The 15,293-nt window shown below is 40.4% G+C and overlaps 3 protein-coding genes across 7 annotated transcripts; 2 read left to right on the forward strand and 1 right to left on the reverse strand.

Moving 5' to 3' along the window:
- Positions 1–731: 731 nt before the first annotated feature.
- On the forward strand, positions 732–6,310 carry Lnk (SH2B adapter-like protein Lnk). Of its 5 annotated transcripts, none has more exons than XM_017149782.3 (4): positions 732–1,088; positions 2,347–2,961; positions 3,468–4,826; positions 5,488–6,310. In XM_017149782.3, exons 2-4 carry the CDS (start codon positions 2,449–2,451, stop codon positions 5,851–5,853), a joined length of 2,238 nt encoding a protein of 745 aa, XP_017005271.2. In that variant the 5' UTR covers positions 732–1,088; positions 2,347–2,448; the 3' UTR covers positions 5,854–6,310. The 5 variants fall into 5 exon arrangements, with proteins under 5 accessions (XP_017005271.2, XP_017005273.2, XP_017005272.2 ...); XM_017149784.3 differs by having other exon boundaries at positions 3,483–4,826; XM_017149783.3 differs by having other exon boundaries at positions 732–900.
- Positions 6,311–7,144: 834 nt separating this feature from the next.
- On the reverse strand, positions 7,145–14,658 carry Ythdf (YTH domain-containing family protein). The gene is made up of 10 exons (XM_017149788.3): positions 14,512–14,658; positions 14,417–14,447; positions 14,219–14,240; positions 13,982–14,080; positions 13,803–13,910; positions 11,244–11,338; positions 11,012–11,149; positions 10,235–10,950; positions 7,700–8,612; positions 7,145–7,638 (listed from the first exon to the last, which is right to left on the reverse strand). Exons 2-10 carry the CDS (start codon positions 14,429–14,431, stop codon positions 7,597–7,599), a joined length of 2,148 nt encoding a protein of 715 aa, XP_017005277.2. The 5' UTR covers positions 14,432–14,447; positions 14,512–14,658; the 3' UTR covers positions 7,145–7,596.
- Positions 11,760–12,804, forward strand: LOC108062922 (purine nucleoside phosphorylase). The gene is made up of 2 exons (XM_017149789.3): positions 11,760–12,651; positions 12,708–12,804. Exons 1-2 carry the CDS (start codon positions 11,815–11,817, stop codon positions 12,741–12,743), a joined length of 873 nt encoding a protein of 290 aa, XP_017005278.1. The 5' UTR covers positions 11,760–11,814; the 3' UTR covers positions 12,744–12,804.
- Positions 14,659–15,293: the final 635 nt, after the last annotated feature.

Here is a 15,293-nt window from a genome sequence, read left to right on the forward strand (position 1 = left end):
TCCCCAAAAAACACACAACAAAACTCCACTCGAAATCTGTTCCGGGCAGTATGTTCTGTAAATACTTAAGTTATGGATATGTACGTATGTGTATTGATAACAAACCACCATGCAACAAATAATAGTTAGTAAGCTCGCCTTCATAAAACACATTTATTCGCGATCCGTTTCCGTTTCACACGCCCATTTCCGTCCTTTCTTGTCCTGTTTTTCACCCAAAAATTTCCCCATTTGAGCCACTCACACTCAACTCACAACCATAAATGATGTTTTGCCAAAATGCATGTGTTCGTTGCAAACAATAAATAAATGGTAGACAACAACAACTGTTGCACTGCGTGTGTTTCACAAAAATTAAGTTTCAAGAATTTTAATTATTTACTATTAATGCAGCTAACAATAAATAATTACTGTATGCATATGGAAACGATAGTTACATAATAATTTTAAGTAAATGCAATTTCGAAACGTATAGAAACAATAAAAATGTGAGATTTAAACAAAAAGCTTGCGAGTTATTTCTTTAAAATAGGTAATAATTCTCAAGTTCCGTACCAGTATAATTAGCAAAGTTTCGAACCGAGTGGACTAAGGCTTTAGTGCGTCTTTAGCTAATAGCCGAACCATATTTAGCAGGAACACCCTCCAGCGAATCAACGATTCTTTAAGTATCGATAGTGCAGCAATGTTAATCGATTTAAGTCGGGATTTTCCGGTATTTATATACTACCAAAAATACCACATCCAATTTTAGGACGTTTTGCAGTTGCTTTTTCGCAGGTTTTTTCGTTAAATTAAATCGCAAAAAACACAAACAAATCAGTGAAAAATAATATTGCAAAAAGGCGGTAACCTAAACGGAACTTTCAGCCGATGGTAGCACATTAAACGCGACCCAGTGTATGTGCATTTCAGTTGTTAATTAACTTCTCCTTTTGACCGCAACAACAACAACAACACGACGCAAAAGAATATTTTGAGCGGATGTGCGTGCGTGTGTGTGTGTGCGAGCGAGACAGCGTTCAATTTGTGTAGAAAAATAAAAGTTAAAAAGATGCCGTGCATTTAGAAGATAGTTAAGCCGCAAAGTGAGTTATTTTCAAGCGCTAAATAGTTAATTCAAAGCTATGTGGGTGGTAGTATTGTGAGCATTTTCCACGCGCATATTGCGATGTGACGTAGGCGTGGAAATTCCTGTGGGAAATTTTTCACCACCGCGCAGTTGTGTGTGTGTTTGCTTTTGTATTTGTATTCGTGTGTGTGTGGGCTACGCCGCAAGTTTGTTTTCGTTTTGTTTTTAATTGCCGAGAAAAAGGATTAATTGTGGCACCGAAAATGCGCGTTACTTAATGTAATGTGCAAACATGCGTAAATGTTCGTTACATAAAGGCAAACATATATGTACAAACGCAGATGAATGTTGTTGCGTCTGGGCAATGTTCATTATGTTACATATATAATACAAACAGCGCATTTTTATAAATAAATAAAAAATAAAAATATATAACTTAATAGCAAAACACTAAAACATACATATTTAAAGCAACAGTAAACTTTTCTTAGCATACTGCCTTAATAATAAACAATACCAAAGTATAGGTACTAAATTCTTATCACCACAAAGAAATTTATTATCAGAACTTACAGCTTTTAAAATCGTAGTTTTTCCTTTTAAGTTTAAACTATAGAATTGTGTAATATTTTTAAAAATTGTGAAATTAATAGTATTCAAAGTCATATTATTCTTTGAAAAAGAGAATTTTGTGATTGCAAGGGAGAAGAATTAATTAATTTGTTTACCACTATAATCTTATCAAGTCTATTACAATAAAAACCTCGAAACAACCGAGAAACTTCCCCCAATTCTTTGCAAACTTTAATCCTCTGAGTCAGAGACTCGAAGCCAACAAACGCTCATGATCCCTCATTAAATTTAGATCGGAAATGGGAAAGATAAATAAAATGATAATAAATTGTGGTTAATCAGAAAAAAAACCGAATAATATTTTTAATAATAATGTATGACTATTTATTGTGGTACCTTTTGAATAATAAATTTTTTGATAATTTCAAACTTTAAACTAGATTATTTTAAAATCCATCTCACTTATAAATATAATAAAAAACCTTCATATTATCTGAAACTGATAAGTCCAATTGAAAACAGATAATTTCTATCATAATTTAATTATTTTGTGCAGACAGATGAGTATTATTAATTTTCAAAACACCCGTCAAAAAGCGATTTTGTTTTCAGGAATGCTGCAAGGAGATATGGGCCTGTCTTTTAATTCCAAGAACCTCGAATGACTAAACCGCAACAGCTTTGTTTTGTCACCCTTTCAGCTCTTTTGAAACGGACTCCAGCTGGGTAACTCGTGTGGCAAACTGAACCTGAACCGGCAGAGGCAGCAGGAGCAGAGGGATTGGCAACCAGCACCTGGCCAAATGGGTGGCAACAGCACGGGGGCCAATTCGAGCGCCTTTAGCGCAGGCGGATACATTGGACCCACGTCGGCCAGCAGTCACCACAGCCTGGGAACCTCATCCTCCGCCGCAGCGGCAGCAGCAGCGATTGCCGGTGGAAGCGACCTGATACCCGCACCAATTGGCACGGGCAACGCCATGGGAGTCTCCTCGTACGCCTACGGAGGAACCAGCTGGGAGGAATTCTGCGAACGACATGCCCGAGTGGCTGCCTCGGATTTCGCCAAGGCCTGCATCACATACATCAATGGCAATTTGCCGCCGGAGGAGGCCAGGAACATTCAGCATCGCAGCTTTTCCCAGAAATTCGTCGAGTCCTTTTCGGCCCACTACGACACGGAGTTCTTCAAACGGAGAAGTACCCTCAAATCGGGCGTGGGATCACTGGACTTCGAGGAGGAGCACGAGGGACCGCGACTGCTTTCAAAGTCTCTGCTAAGACGGCTCTCATTCAAAGGACTGCGCAAGGGAAAGGTGAGTTGGGTGGTAGAAAGTTTACTTATTAGGTTCAAGGAGATTATTCTGAGTTTCTAAAATCACAGGGAATATTCTGCTCTAGATATCTACCTCGATTTTTGATTATTGTCTGGTAACACCTGGTATTCAAGTTCAATTGATTTGTTTCATAAATAGAAGAATTATTTAAAATTATGGATTTATGACTGGGACCTTCAGAAAGGTATATCAATAATACTTTTTATTAAAAACATGTCTTGTCCGATTTAACAGCCATAATCACAATCAACTTTAGAATGTCGATGAGATAATTATTACGCGTGAAATCACGAAGTTCAAGTGTGCAGATAAGAACATTCACTTTAGCATTCTTTGCATTCTGTGCATATTTTTGATTAGTGTTAACTTCAGTTAAAGCATATTTTATCTGCTAAAATTACAAGACTTATATTTTGAATACCAGGATGTTTGATAGTCGGCCACACACCGGCTATATTGTTTCCACCCCGTTTTAACTGTCCAAGATCTCTCTGCTGCAGGCCTTCTTCCACAAGAACTCGGACGACGTGGACGGCAGCGGTGGGAGCGGCAAGCAGAGCAAGACGAAGCTGGCCAAGATCGTGGTCGAGTGCCGCAAGGAGGGCACGGTGAACAACCTGACGCCGGAGAGTCTCGACCAGCCGACGGGCTCGCAGAAGTGGGAGAAATGCCGACTGGTGTTGGTCAAGGCCGTTGGCGGCTACATGCTCGAGTTCTACACACCCCACAAGGCGACGAAGCCGCGCAGTGGCGTCTTCTGTTTCCTCATCTCCGAGGCACGCGAAACGACAGCGCTGGAAATGCCCGACAGGCTGAATACGTTCGTCCTCAAGGCGGACAACAACATGGAGTACGTGATCGAGGCGGAAAGTGCCGAGGAGATGCGCAGCTGGCTGGCCACTATACGCTACTGCATGCGAACGCCGCCCACGCAGCAGCCGATGATCGAATCGGATGGCGTGATGGCGTCCGCCATGCAAACATCGCCCACAAATCCCAGTCCCAATTCGAATGCCAATCCGAATCCAAATCCCATTGGGGGCATACAGAATCCGCAGTACCAGCAGCAGGGTGGCTCAAATGGCAATCTGGTGGGTGGAGGAGCTCCCCTGGCCACTTCCCTATCCGCAGATAGCGCTTTGGGTCAGGGAGGCGCCATTTCGGCCAGCGAATTGAATGTCATCAACGAACTGGGCACCACACCGCCCTCCGGTCCACCGGATATACCAGTACGGCCGCATCGTGGTGAACAGCGGCTGTCGGCCTCGAGCAACTTTGATGGCATCGAGGGCACCGAAAACGATGCGGATGTGGCCGACTTGACGGCTGAGATGAGCGTGTTTCCCTGGTTCCACGGCACACTGACGCGTTCGGAAGCTGCCCGCATGGTTCTCCACTCGGATGCAGCGGGACATGGATACTTCTTAGTGCGACAGAGCGAAACGCGACGCGGCGAGTTCGTGCTGACGTTCAATTTCCAGGGAAGAGCCAAGCATCTGCGGCTCACCATCTCGGAGAAGGGTCAGTGCCGCGTGCAGCACCTGTGGTTCCCCTCGATCCAGGAGATGCTCGAGCACTTCCGCCACAATCCCATACCCCTGGAATCGGGCGGCACTTCGGATGTCACGCTCACCGAATGGGTGCACACGCACAGCAGACTGAATGATCCAACGGGTGGCGGAGGAGCACATGATTCCGGACAACTAAACGATCTGTCGACGAACGGCAATGGAAATGGGAATGGAAATGGCTACGATAATGGCCAGGGATCATCTGCGGCATCAAATGCGGCCGGAGGAGCTGCATCGGGAGCTGCTGGCGGTGGCCATCCGTCGCCGAGACATGTGAGATAGCCAAAATTTTGGAGTCAATTCAGTGTCAGTGATGGTTTTTTATTTTACTTTGATTTCTGTTAAGTTCTTATCATTTCATTGCAACTGGGATGGGGTTTGAACTGTGAACTGATGAATGTATAGTTGAATATAAATGCGGATAGGAATTAAAAACAAATTATTTTAATTTAAAAGAAAGTTAAAGTTTGAAATTCTCTACAGTTTCTTCTGAAATCCATATACTAAATTGTAATTTGATTTAATTTCCACTTAAAAGTCTAGTAAGCAGGAACAGTAAATAATCGTTATTTCAGATTTTTATTTTAAAAAGACTACTGTGATATTTTGTTTTAATAGATGAATATCAACAAATCTGAAAAGCAAATTAACTGTTTTTTGTTCATGTCTATAAAGTGCATAAAAACCAGTTAAATTGTTGATTAAAACTCGTAGAAATCTCAGTAGGCCTTTTAAAATAAAAATCTCAAATAACGATTATTTACGGTCATTGCTAGTAAGTCAAGTAATTTACATATTTAACTTAGTTTCTGTGTTTAGTTTGAATGATTTATGATTGTCGCATGCTTCATGTTTCACCACACACCCCCAGACCGCCTCGAAAAAGCCAACCCGACTAATGAATGCCCCCTGTTTCAATCTCCCCGATCAACAGTGCAACGAAGTGATTACCATGAATCTGAGTGTTCGCCTAAAGACAAATGAAATCGAACTGCCACAGGAGCCAACACACGTCTATTTTCCGGAGCAAGTCTATTTCCATTTGGACCCCACAACGCTAACCGTGCACGGATCACCGCCGGCGGGCCAGAATTTTCTGGACCAGCCGCATCTGCGGGCCTCGAACGCCTCCCTGCAGGCCGCCGCCGCCCATCATCCGGCGGCGGGATCCTCCGGCAGCAATCGGCATCCCAGCGACGGTGGCAACAATAGCGGAGGAGGAACCGGAGGCGGATCGGGATCCAGCGGGGGAGCCGAGTGCACCGGACGGGCCGTCGATAATCAGTACAGCTTCACCTAAGTCCGCTCGATCGCTCGATCCCCGTCTGCATTTCGCGGCCTTCCCAGCGGAACTTTACTTTTGTGCCATTTTTATTTTATCATTGTCCTAAAGGAGACAAAATTTGTGTTTTACTTTTCGCTTTCTTGATTCACTTGTTTCTATTCAATAAGTTAGTACCTCTCTTTTGGAAGACATGAAGTAACTGAATATTATTATGTATACATTATATAGCTAAATGTGTGTGTTCATTTTAAGTACATAAATGTTGTATGTATAGTAAAGAAAAACTACAAAAAAAAACGCAAACGAAAAATGTACGATTTTTGTGGGCACCAAAGGTGCGACTCATGCGAATCCTAAAACTTCCTGCTTTACAAAACAAAAAATACATACATATATACTCTACTTATAATATAAATTATATATATTGAAATTCGTAAACTACAATAAATGAAGTTATGTAAAAGTGAGTAAATTTGACGTTTTTATTTTGACGGTAAGGGTATCTGAAGTTTCGTTGTTTTTAAATAGTTAAATTTTATCGCAGTATGTTTTCGTTCGTAGAACAAATGCTTTTCCGCTACCAAGAAATTACTACAAAATTAACAAGAGCCAAAAATCAATGAGTTAAAAATTTTTTCCCGCCAATGATTTAAATTGTTCTAGTAGTCATCGTTCCAATTTTCACAGTCAATAGGAATTCAGAGTTGCACCGAAAAAACATCGCATAACTATCTCATAAAAGAGCCCGCTAAATTTAAATGGTGGACCAACTGGGAAATTTTCGGAACGGAAAAACATTCTAGACGATCCTTCACCGGATAAATTTGAATATTCTTAAACCTCAACGAATTACTTACCAGATTAATTCACATTTGATCTTTAAAACCGTTCACCCTTCAAATAAATTACTTTGTTTTCTTTAAAAACCCTTAACCAAATCTCATCCTCAAAACTTCCTTTTGATTTTGACCAAACTTTTCATATTTTTATCATTTCTCTTAAACTAAAAATAATAGCGTATTAATCAAATAAGTCTTTTGCGTTTTAGAGTATGAGTTCGCTTTATGTTTTTGCATCTTTTGCAGGGTTTAATTTTGTTACGTACATGACTTTTGTGTTTATTATACTTTTTCAGTCTTCCACTAACGTATAATTATTGGATAGCGCTGTGAAAGTAATAATATTCGGCCCATATTGCTTTGCTTGTAAGTATTAATTAGAAAATACTATTTTATGCTTGTCGTTGACGGGAATTTCTGAACAATCTCTTATCAAATAGCGGATTTATATCAAGAGATGCTGGTAATTTAGTCAATGAGTAAATGATGGATTGGTTACTTTAATTATATTATACATACATAAGTCGTGTACACTTTAGATTCAAATAAGTTGTATAAATTGTTACAGTGCAACTACAAGGAATGGCTGAAGCAGACTCCTTGGTGTTTATAAATGTTGTATATATCGGCAAAATCGATCATTAATTTGTTTATGAACTGTTCAATGTGAGCGTCAATAGATTTATATAAATATTGTAATAAATAATTACGTAAAAATGTTATCATATTTTAATCATTAATCCTAGTTCCCACATGCTCGATTTGATTTATATGTTCTTCATGAATCGGGATTTTATCTTGTACACGCAATGGTTAAAAAATCTAAAAATTATAATTTAACGTCTCTAAGCAATTCAACGGATTGTGGGAGTCCATTCAATATCATTTAAAAAACGAATTCTACCGCAGCTCAGTAAGTTTATGAATATTCATTGCTTCGCATTTTATCCTTGTCGGTGTCCTGCAAGAGAAACAAGGGAATTAATTATTAAAAATCATCGAAAGGCGGACAAACCACCCACCTTAAAGCGCACGCCGATTTTAATTTGTTCAGTACTGAAATCACGATCACGGGGGGTTTTTAACCTGGCCTTGTTGTTCGCATTGTTCTGTTGATATTCATTTTTTCGGTTATTGGATCCGTAGTGCGATCCAAAGTCATTTTCTCTGTCAAAGTCCGGGCCGTCTCGGTCCTTGAACTGATAGTCGCCGCCCCGACGATACTCGCTGTAGTTGCTGTGCGACCCGGGGCCGCCGCCCCTGTGACCTGGATTACGGAAACCGGCTCCTCCTCCAGCATTAAAGTGCTTATTTTGTGACATGCCACCGCCGCGGACATCACGGACATCCCGATCCCTGTCCTTGTCGTCCGCCTGGCGGTTGAAACTGCGGGCAAGGGGGGCCGGCACCTGCTGGTTGTTGCCATCGGGCAGGTGCATGGCCGGCGGACGCTTGGAGGATACCTCCTCCTCCTGCTTCTTTTCGTAGTGGAAGAAGTCATCGAAGATGGACGTTGAGTGGTTGTACGAGTGCAAGATCTGCAGCACCTCGATGCCCTTGTCGTTGGGCACTTCCTGGGTGTCGCGCGAGTTCGTCACCGACTTATTGTCATTGTTCTCCAGTCGAATGTGGCGCAGCTTGCCATTGGGCACATCCTTCACATAAATCCATTTCACCTTGAACTTGCCCCTCCACTTGTCCTGCGACCAGACGCTCGACGTTGAGTTGTAGTCCACGGCCGTCATCATTTGTGCCATTCCGCAAAAGTGACCCGAACCGTTCACCGAGAAGAACAGCATGATGTTGCCGCCCTCTTTGTGGCGCTCCTTGAAGGCGTCGTCCAGCCGCTTGTTGCCGTGGTCGGTCGAGCACCAAATTTCGTACTTTATACTGCGGTGGATATCATCCTCGGAATACGATTTGATGACAAAGAACCTGAGAGGCGTTACAGGAGGAAAAATTAATATTAATTAAGTATTAAATATTATTTCAGGGTTCGTATTACGAACTTCGTAAACATCACTTATTTTAAATATCCCTGAAAAACAAGGCTGTGAAGACTGTGAAGAAAATAAATATATTTCAATCACGATACAAACAAATTGTATACACTGATCGAAAAATATGCATCATGACTGAGGAAAATAAAATGATGAAAAAGTGAGGAAAAACAAGAAAGGAAGCTAGCTTCGGCCAGCCGAAGCTTATATACCCTTGCAGATCATTCCTATTAATTAACAAATCGCAAAAATGTTCAATTTTCTAATATTTATCATTAATTTTCCGATGGTTCCTATGACAGCTATATGATATAGTCGTCCGATTTTGATCAAATTAAAATTGAAATTCGGAATTATTTAAAAAGAGTCATATCCTAGAGTAGAAGATAATACAACAAAAACCAAAGAAGCTAGAATTTATTTCCTATTACTTTTCCATTAATTTTCCGATCGTTCCTATGGCAGCTATATGATATAGTGGTCCGATTTTGATTAAATTAAAATTGAAATTCGGAAATATTTAAAAAGAGTCATATCCTAGAGTAGAAGATAATACAATAAAAACCAAAGAAGCTAGAATTTATTTCCTATTACTTTTCCATTAATTTTCCGATCGTTCCTATGGCAGCTATATGATATAGTCGTCCGATTTTTTAAATAATTAATTCGAAATTCAGAAATATTAAAAAAATAACATCCCCAAAAGTAGAAGGTAATATTTCAAAAAACACCGAAGTTAGAATTTTTTAAAGTTTTTTTTTTCCGATTGTTCCTATGGGAGCTATAAGATATAGTTGTCCGATCCGGTCGGCTCCGACATATATACTACCTGCAATAGAAAGAAGACTTTTGGGAAAGTTTCATCCCGATAGCTCAAAAACTGAGAGACTAGTTTGCGTAGAAACAGACAGACGGACAGACGGACAGACGGACAGACGGTCAGACGGACAGACGGACAGACGGACAGACGGACAGACGGACAGACGGACAGACGGACATGGCTAGATCGACTCGTCTAGTGATGCTGATCAAGAATATATATACTTTATGGGGTCGGAAACGTCTCCTTCACTGCGTTGCAAACTTCTGACTGAAATCATAATACCCTCTGCAAGGGTATAAATATACCTCACGAGTGATATATATAGTCAAAGACAAATAGCACCGGCAACTTAAAAGCGCGTTCAATTTCAATGGGCAGAAATAAAGTATTTGATCATAAGATGCAAAAAATGTAACCTGTGTTTAAAAACATATAATTTGATTATTAGAGTCTAGATAATACAAAGAAAAACTTTTATAAAACTTGGTCTTAGTAGCCATTTTTCGTTTTTATTTTCCTCATTTTTTCCTCACAAAATGTCAAAAATGAGAGGAATATTTCGAGGAAAAATCAGTATAAAGCAGTTGAGATTTTTACCAGAAAAATATTCATCAGCCCTGCTTGGCTCACAAATATCACCGCCCTGTGTTGATATTATTATATTTAAGCAAAATGACAGATTGTGAGGAATATTTTACGAACCCTGTATTATTTTAAACATATATCTGGTTTACCTGGCTGCCGTGGCCTTGTTCAAGTCCACCACCTTGGGGTTGTAATTGTTTTTGTCTTTTAATTCGTCCAACAGAAGCTGCGGATCGACAGGCACCTCCTCGGTCACAGATGTGGTGGCTTCCACCGGTCGTGATTGGTTCTCATCCCGGTACTCCCCGAACTTAGATGATGCATTCTCAAATTCGCTGCTGCGGAAACTGTTGTAGTTTCGCTCTGGGTTGCGGCTGTTTGGATGTGGCACACCCTCGTGCCTCCTATTGTTGGATGGCGGGCCAAATGGTGGACCTGCATTGGTCGCTGGACGAGGGGCTGCATGGTGCTGGACTGGTGGCTGCTGCTGGGGTCCCAGATTCCTGCGCACGGGGCCCGTGGGCGAGATTTTGGGCCTGTTGAAATTATTGTTGCTGCCCAGTCCCTTGTGTTCGTACTTCTGGAAGTTCTCCGTGTCCTTGTGAACCTTCTCGGTTCGTGTGGCGCCCAATGGCGGTGCTGCTGCTGCTGCCGCGGCTGCTGCTGTGTTGCCGTGCGATATGGAAAAGTCAGAGCTCAAGTCGGAATAGCCCAAGTCGATTGGCGAGGGAGGAGAAGGTACGGGAGGAGGTTTATTGTTCGGCAAGTCCCATACGTTGACATCTAGATTGTGCTTTCCTGGAACCATTGGTGGTGGCGGCATGCCGGGACCCTTTTTCTTATTATTGGAAGTGGTGGACGCTGCCTGCGAGCATAATAATTTAATTTAATACAGGATATATGATAGGCCAAAGGTGTTTACTCACTCTGGATGTTAGTTTAGCCGGCTGGGAGGCAATTGAGGCCCAGGTTGTCTTCTTGGGAGCGGCGACAACTTCGTGATTTTGTGCTTCATCGCTTGTTCTGTTGTCCAGCTTTGGGTGGTCGTTCTCATTTCGAATCGACTGAAGAATTGCATAGGAAATGTGTTAATATATTTGAATATATAATATAATAAAATAGATTTAATATTATTAAGAATTTATAATTCTATTATACCTGTGCTGCTGGTTTTCTGGAATTCCACGGATTTACTTGGTGCTCTTCGCGTCGTGTGTTGTTGGGAATACTATGTCCATGTCTTTTATATGAATCTAAAAATATTGTGAACAACAATAAATCAGTTTCCTATCTAAAATAATAAATAAATAAAATTACAAGGAACTTGTTCAAAGGTTAAAGAATTTAAACTACTTTTTAATTCCAATAATACATCTTTAGGGACCTTGACTTTTAAAATATTATAAGTTGACATCGGATTTTAGGTGAAATCGTTTTTTTTAAAATACGATTTAAAGCCACAGTTGATTGGTTACAAATTTTATTTATTAAGATATAATTAGATTTAGGCCAAACTTAATTGGGGTTTTCGTAAAAAATGTTTAACCAATCAAATGTGGCTTTAAATAATATTTAAAAAAAACGATTTCACCTGAAATCCGATGTCTAATTATAAGAAATGCGTTATTACAAATTTAAGGAGGCAAGGCAACTTGAAATTACATTTCGTTTTTAATTTCATGTCTAGGCAAACACATTTTAGAAAAAATTATCCAAATTTACGATTTTAATGGAGGGGGATTTAGAGGTAACCAGCGACCTGGAAAAAGACACCATTCCCATAAAAATAGGCATAATTGGGGAGGCCAATCTGGACAAGCCCATCTATTTGGCAGAGCGCATGGAATATGCGGTGTGTACGCCATTTGGAAAACCATCGGATGTGATCATCGATGGCCAGATAGAAGGCGTGAATGTGTCGCTGCTCTCCCGAAATGGCCGAAACCACGACATCATGCCGAGCAACATTAACTACCGGGCCAATGTGTGGGCCATGCGCAAGATGGGCTGCACCCACATTCTGGTGACCAACACGTTTAGCTCGCTGAGGGATAACTTCCAGCCGGGACATTTGGTGGTGCCACACGATGTGATCGATTATACGAGTAGGCGGTCGCAGACCTTCTACGACGGAGCTGTCGGCAGTCCCTTGGGCGTCTGCCACGTGCCCATGAATCCCGCCTTTTGCGAACGCACAAGGCAGCATCTTCTGAATGCCGCCCAGGAACTGGAGATGCCCACCCGGCCGAGTGGCACTGTCTTGACCCTCGAAGGACCTCGTTACTCAACGGTGGCCGAAAACAACATGTTCCGCAAGTGGGGCGCCGATCTGCTGAGCATGACCCTCTGTCCCGAGGCCATTTTGGCCAAGGAGGCCGGCATCCCGTACGCCTCCTTGGGCCTCGTTACCAACATGGAGTGCTGGTGCGCCCAGCAGCCGAACGCCACCACCCACGAAATAATCTACATCTTCAAGAAGCAAGCGGAGAACCTCCAAAAGGTCTTGACAACGGCTATTAAGAACATGGCTGCAGAGGATTGGGCTGAGGACATCTTGAAAGCAAAGGTAAAATGGATTTCTTATAGATGGTAATGGTTCTAAAATATTTATAAACCCCACAGATACTGGTGTGCAGTAACTTTGCTAATAGTAAATAATGTAAGCTGATGTTGAGAATAATGTTTTAGAATTAATAAATTATTAGGCTGGTAAAAAATATCTATAAATCAAAATATTTTTCAAATGTTCCCTTTAAAATACAGAAACAAATATGGACTTCTTATAGAAGGTAATGATTCTAAAATATTTATAAACCCCACAGATACTGGTGTGCAGTAACTTTGCTAATAGTAAATAGTGTAAGCTGATGTTGAAAATATTGTTTTAGAAGAAATAAATTATATGGCTGGGAAAAAATATTTATAAATTAAAATATTTTTCAAATATTCTTTTTAAAATCCACACTTTTGCTTCCTGGAAGTGATTGCTTGAATGTATACTGAACAATTTATAATCAGTAGAACGTAGCTTAATACATCGAAATTTGGGAGGATAAAATATCTATAAATTAAACTATTTTTCAAATGTTCCCTTTAAAATCCAGGCTTTTGCTTCCCGAAACTGATCGCTTGAATGTATACTAAACTATTTATAATCACGACACTTATTATTCTACATACATTAAAATTTGGGAGGATAAAATATTTATAAATATTTTTCAAATATTCATTTTAAAAATCCAGAAACTAGGCTTTTGCTTCCCGAAAATGATCGCTTAAATGTATACTGAACCATTTATAATCAGTAGAACGTAGCTTAAGGACACTTAATGTTCTACATAGATCGAAATTTTGGGAGGATAAAATATCTATAAATTAAAATATTTTTCAAATATTCCTTTTAAAATCCAGAAACTTGGATTTAGCTTCCCGGAAATGATCGCTTGAATGTATACTAAACTATTTATAATCAGTAGACCGTAGACACATATCTCGATCTGGCGATCTTTGATGATGCGATATTAATATAATCAGTTAGTAAGTATAACCCCCAACGAAATCCAATCGGAAGCTAATCGGACTAATCGACTTCCCGATGCACCGACTTTTATGCATATTCGCAGAGTCGAAAAACCAGTTAGCGAGAACGATTGCACACTATGATGATGGCTATGAGCACGGGAACTGGGAACTGGGTGAGAAAACAACTATACATACCATGGTTGGCGTTCGCTTTTCGGCCCTTGTTCATATTATTCCATGGAGTGTTGCAATTCTCCTTAAAGTTAAACGGCGGATATTGGAATTGCATGAAGTTTTCATTGACTTGCGGGGGATAGCAATCGTTGGAAAAGGTTAGGATGGTTATAGTTATAGTTATGGGGCAAAGAACTCACCAGAGACGACTTCATCGTGAGTGGGAGAGGATAGATTTTCGTAAGAGGCCTCATCGACTTGCTGGCTCCATGGTATATTGCGCTCCTCGACCGATTTAGCTGCATTATGGGGCATGGTAAACAGAGAAAATTGCATTAAAACCGCACATAAAGCGAGAAATCGAAAGTCGGATTGTCGAAAAGTAGTTCCTGTCTATGGGAAAACGCTCCCTGTCTCTGTGGTGGTAGGTTATATACCTGTGTTTCCTGGTATTTTCATCTGAAAACAAAAACAACGCGGCAGGTTAATAACTTTATGGCCGTGCATGTACTATATATCCACCATTGCGGTGTACACAAAGACGGCGATTTAAGCACAAAAAATCTTCCTGCAGAAATCCCGACATAAATCGAATCGGGCATATGTACATGTGTGTGTATGCAAAATACAATTACCTGATCCACGGACATTTGCTGCACTTTTTGCCTGCAAATAGGAAAGGGCTTAGTACTGCGGTGCCGATGCGGTTCGCTGCTGGCCGCTATATTACCCCTTTTAAAATAAATGATATAAAAACACAAGGCAGGCGGAAGTTGTTGCTTAAAAGTTTTTACAAACTCCGATATATTTTTTACTTAAAGAACCACATACACTGACACCACACGCACATTAACCAATACACTGGCAGAATTCTTAACGCTTCCGGAGCCGCGTATTCCTGGCGACGGCGTTGCGCAGACAAAAGCGGTGTTTGCAACACTAGAGTAACGGTTATCGGTTTGAATGGGAAGATTGGGGGAAAGTGATTATATAAGGTTTTTGAAAAACTGAAATAAAGATTGTGTTCTTTGAAATCTATTTTTAATAAAAATCAATTGTAAACTTTTTGAACTTTGGTATTTTTTAACACCACATACCAGTTACAAACATATCAGGGCTACACCACTAACCTATCGATTGGGCATTTTAAAAATGTTTAATTTAACTCATAAAATTCAAATTTTCTTCTCAAAATAATTTTAAAATTTTTTGAATTTTAAGGTAGTTTTACCCGTATTAATCGGTGCTTTTAGGTAAACTATAGTCTATTCACAGTGCCTATTGCCTACAATACATTCCACCGTCAATCTCTGAGGTTTCTCTCCCAAACTGTTTCATCTAGTATATTTAGTATTTTTTGCGGCAATCACCAAAAAGAGACAGACCTTTAAGCCTAGTACTCAGTTCGGCTAAGAGTTTTACTAGTCGAAAAATATTAATATTTTAGGGTGACCGAAGTTTTCGGAGTTCATCCGCAATGCATGTAGAATGGTCTTACTCTCAGCAAGCAAA

Source organism: Drosophila takahashii, chromosome 3R (genome assembly GCF_030179915.1).
Source record: "Drosophila takahashii strain IR98-3 E-12201 chromosome 3R, DtakHiC1v2, whole genome shotgun sequence".
Taxonomy (NCBI): domain Eukaryota; kingdom Metazoa; phylum Arthropoda; class Insecta; order Diptera; family Drosophilidae; genus Drosophila; species Drosophila takahashii.

Excerpts from the sequence above, each read along its gene's own strand:
- Lnk (XM_017149782.3), top strand. The coding sequence starts at position 2,449 with ATGGGTGGCAACAGCACGGGGGCCAATTCGAGCGCCTTTAGCGCAGGC. Across the intron at positions 2,962-3,467 it reads AAGGACTGCGCAAGGGAAAG|ATCTCTCTGCTGCAGGCCTT; the intron begins GTGAGTTGGGTG and ends TAACTGTCCAAG. Across the intron at positions 4,827-5,487 it reads GCCATCCGTCGCCGAGACAT|TGCAACGAAGTGATTACCAT; the intron begins GTGAGATAGCCA and ends CCCGATCAACAG.
- LOC108062922 (XM_017149789.3), top strand. The coding sequence starts at position 11,815 with ATGGAGGGGGATTTAGAGGTAACCAGCGACCTGGAAAAAGACACCATT. Across the intron at positions 12,652-12,707 it reads AGGACATCTTGAAAGCAAAG|ATACTGGTGTGCAGTAACTT; the intron begins GTAAAATGGATT and ends TAAACCCCACAG.
- Ythdf (XM_017149788.3), bottom strand. Across the intron at positions 11,339-13,802 it reads AAAAGCGAACGCCAACCATG|ATTCATATAAAAGACATGGA; the intron begins GTATGTATAGTT and ends CAATATTTTTAG. Across the intron at positions 8,613-10,234 it reads AACAAGGCCACGGCAGCCAG|GTTCTTTGTCATCAAATCGT; the intron begins GTAAACCAGATA and ends AACGCCTCTCAG.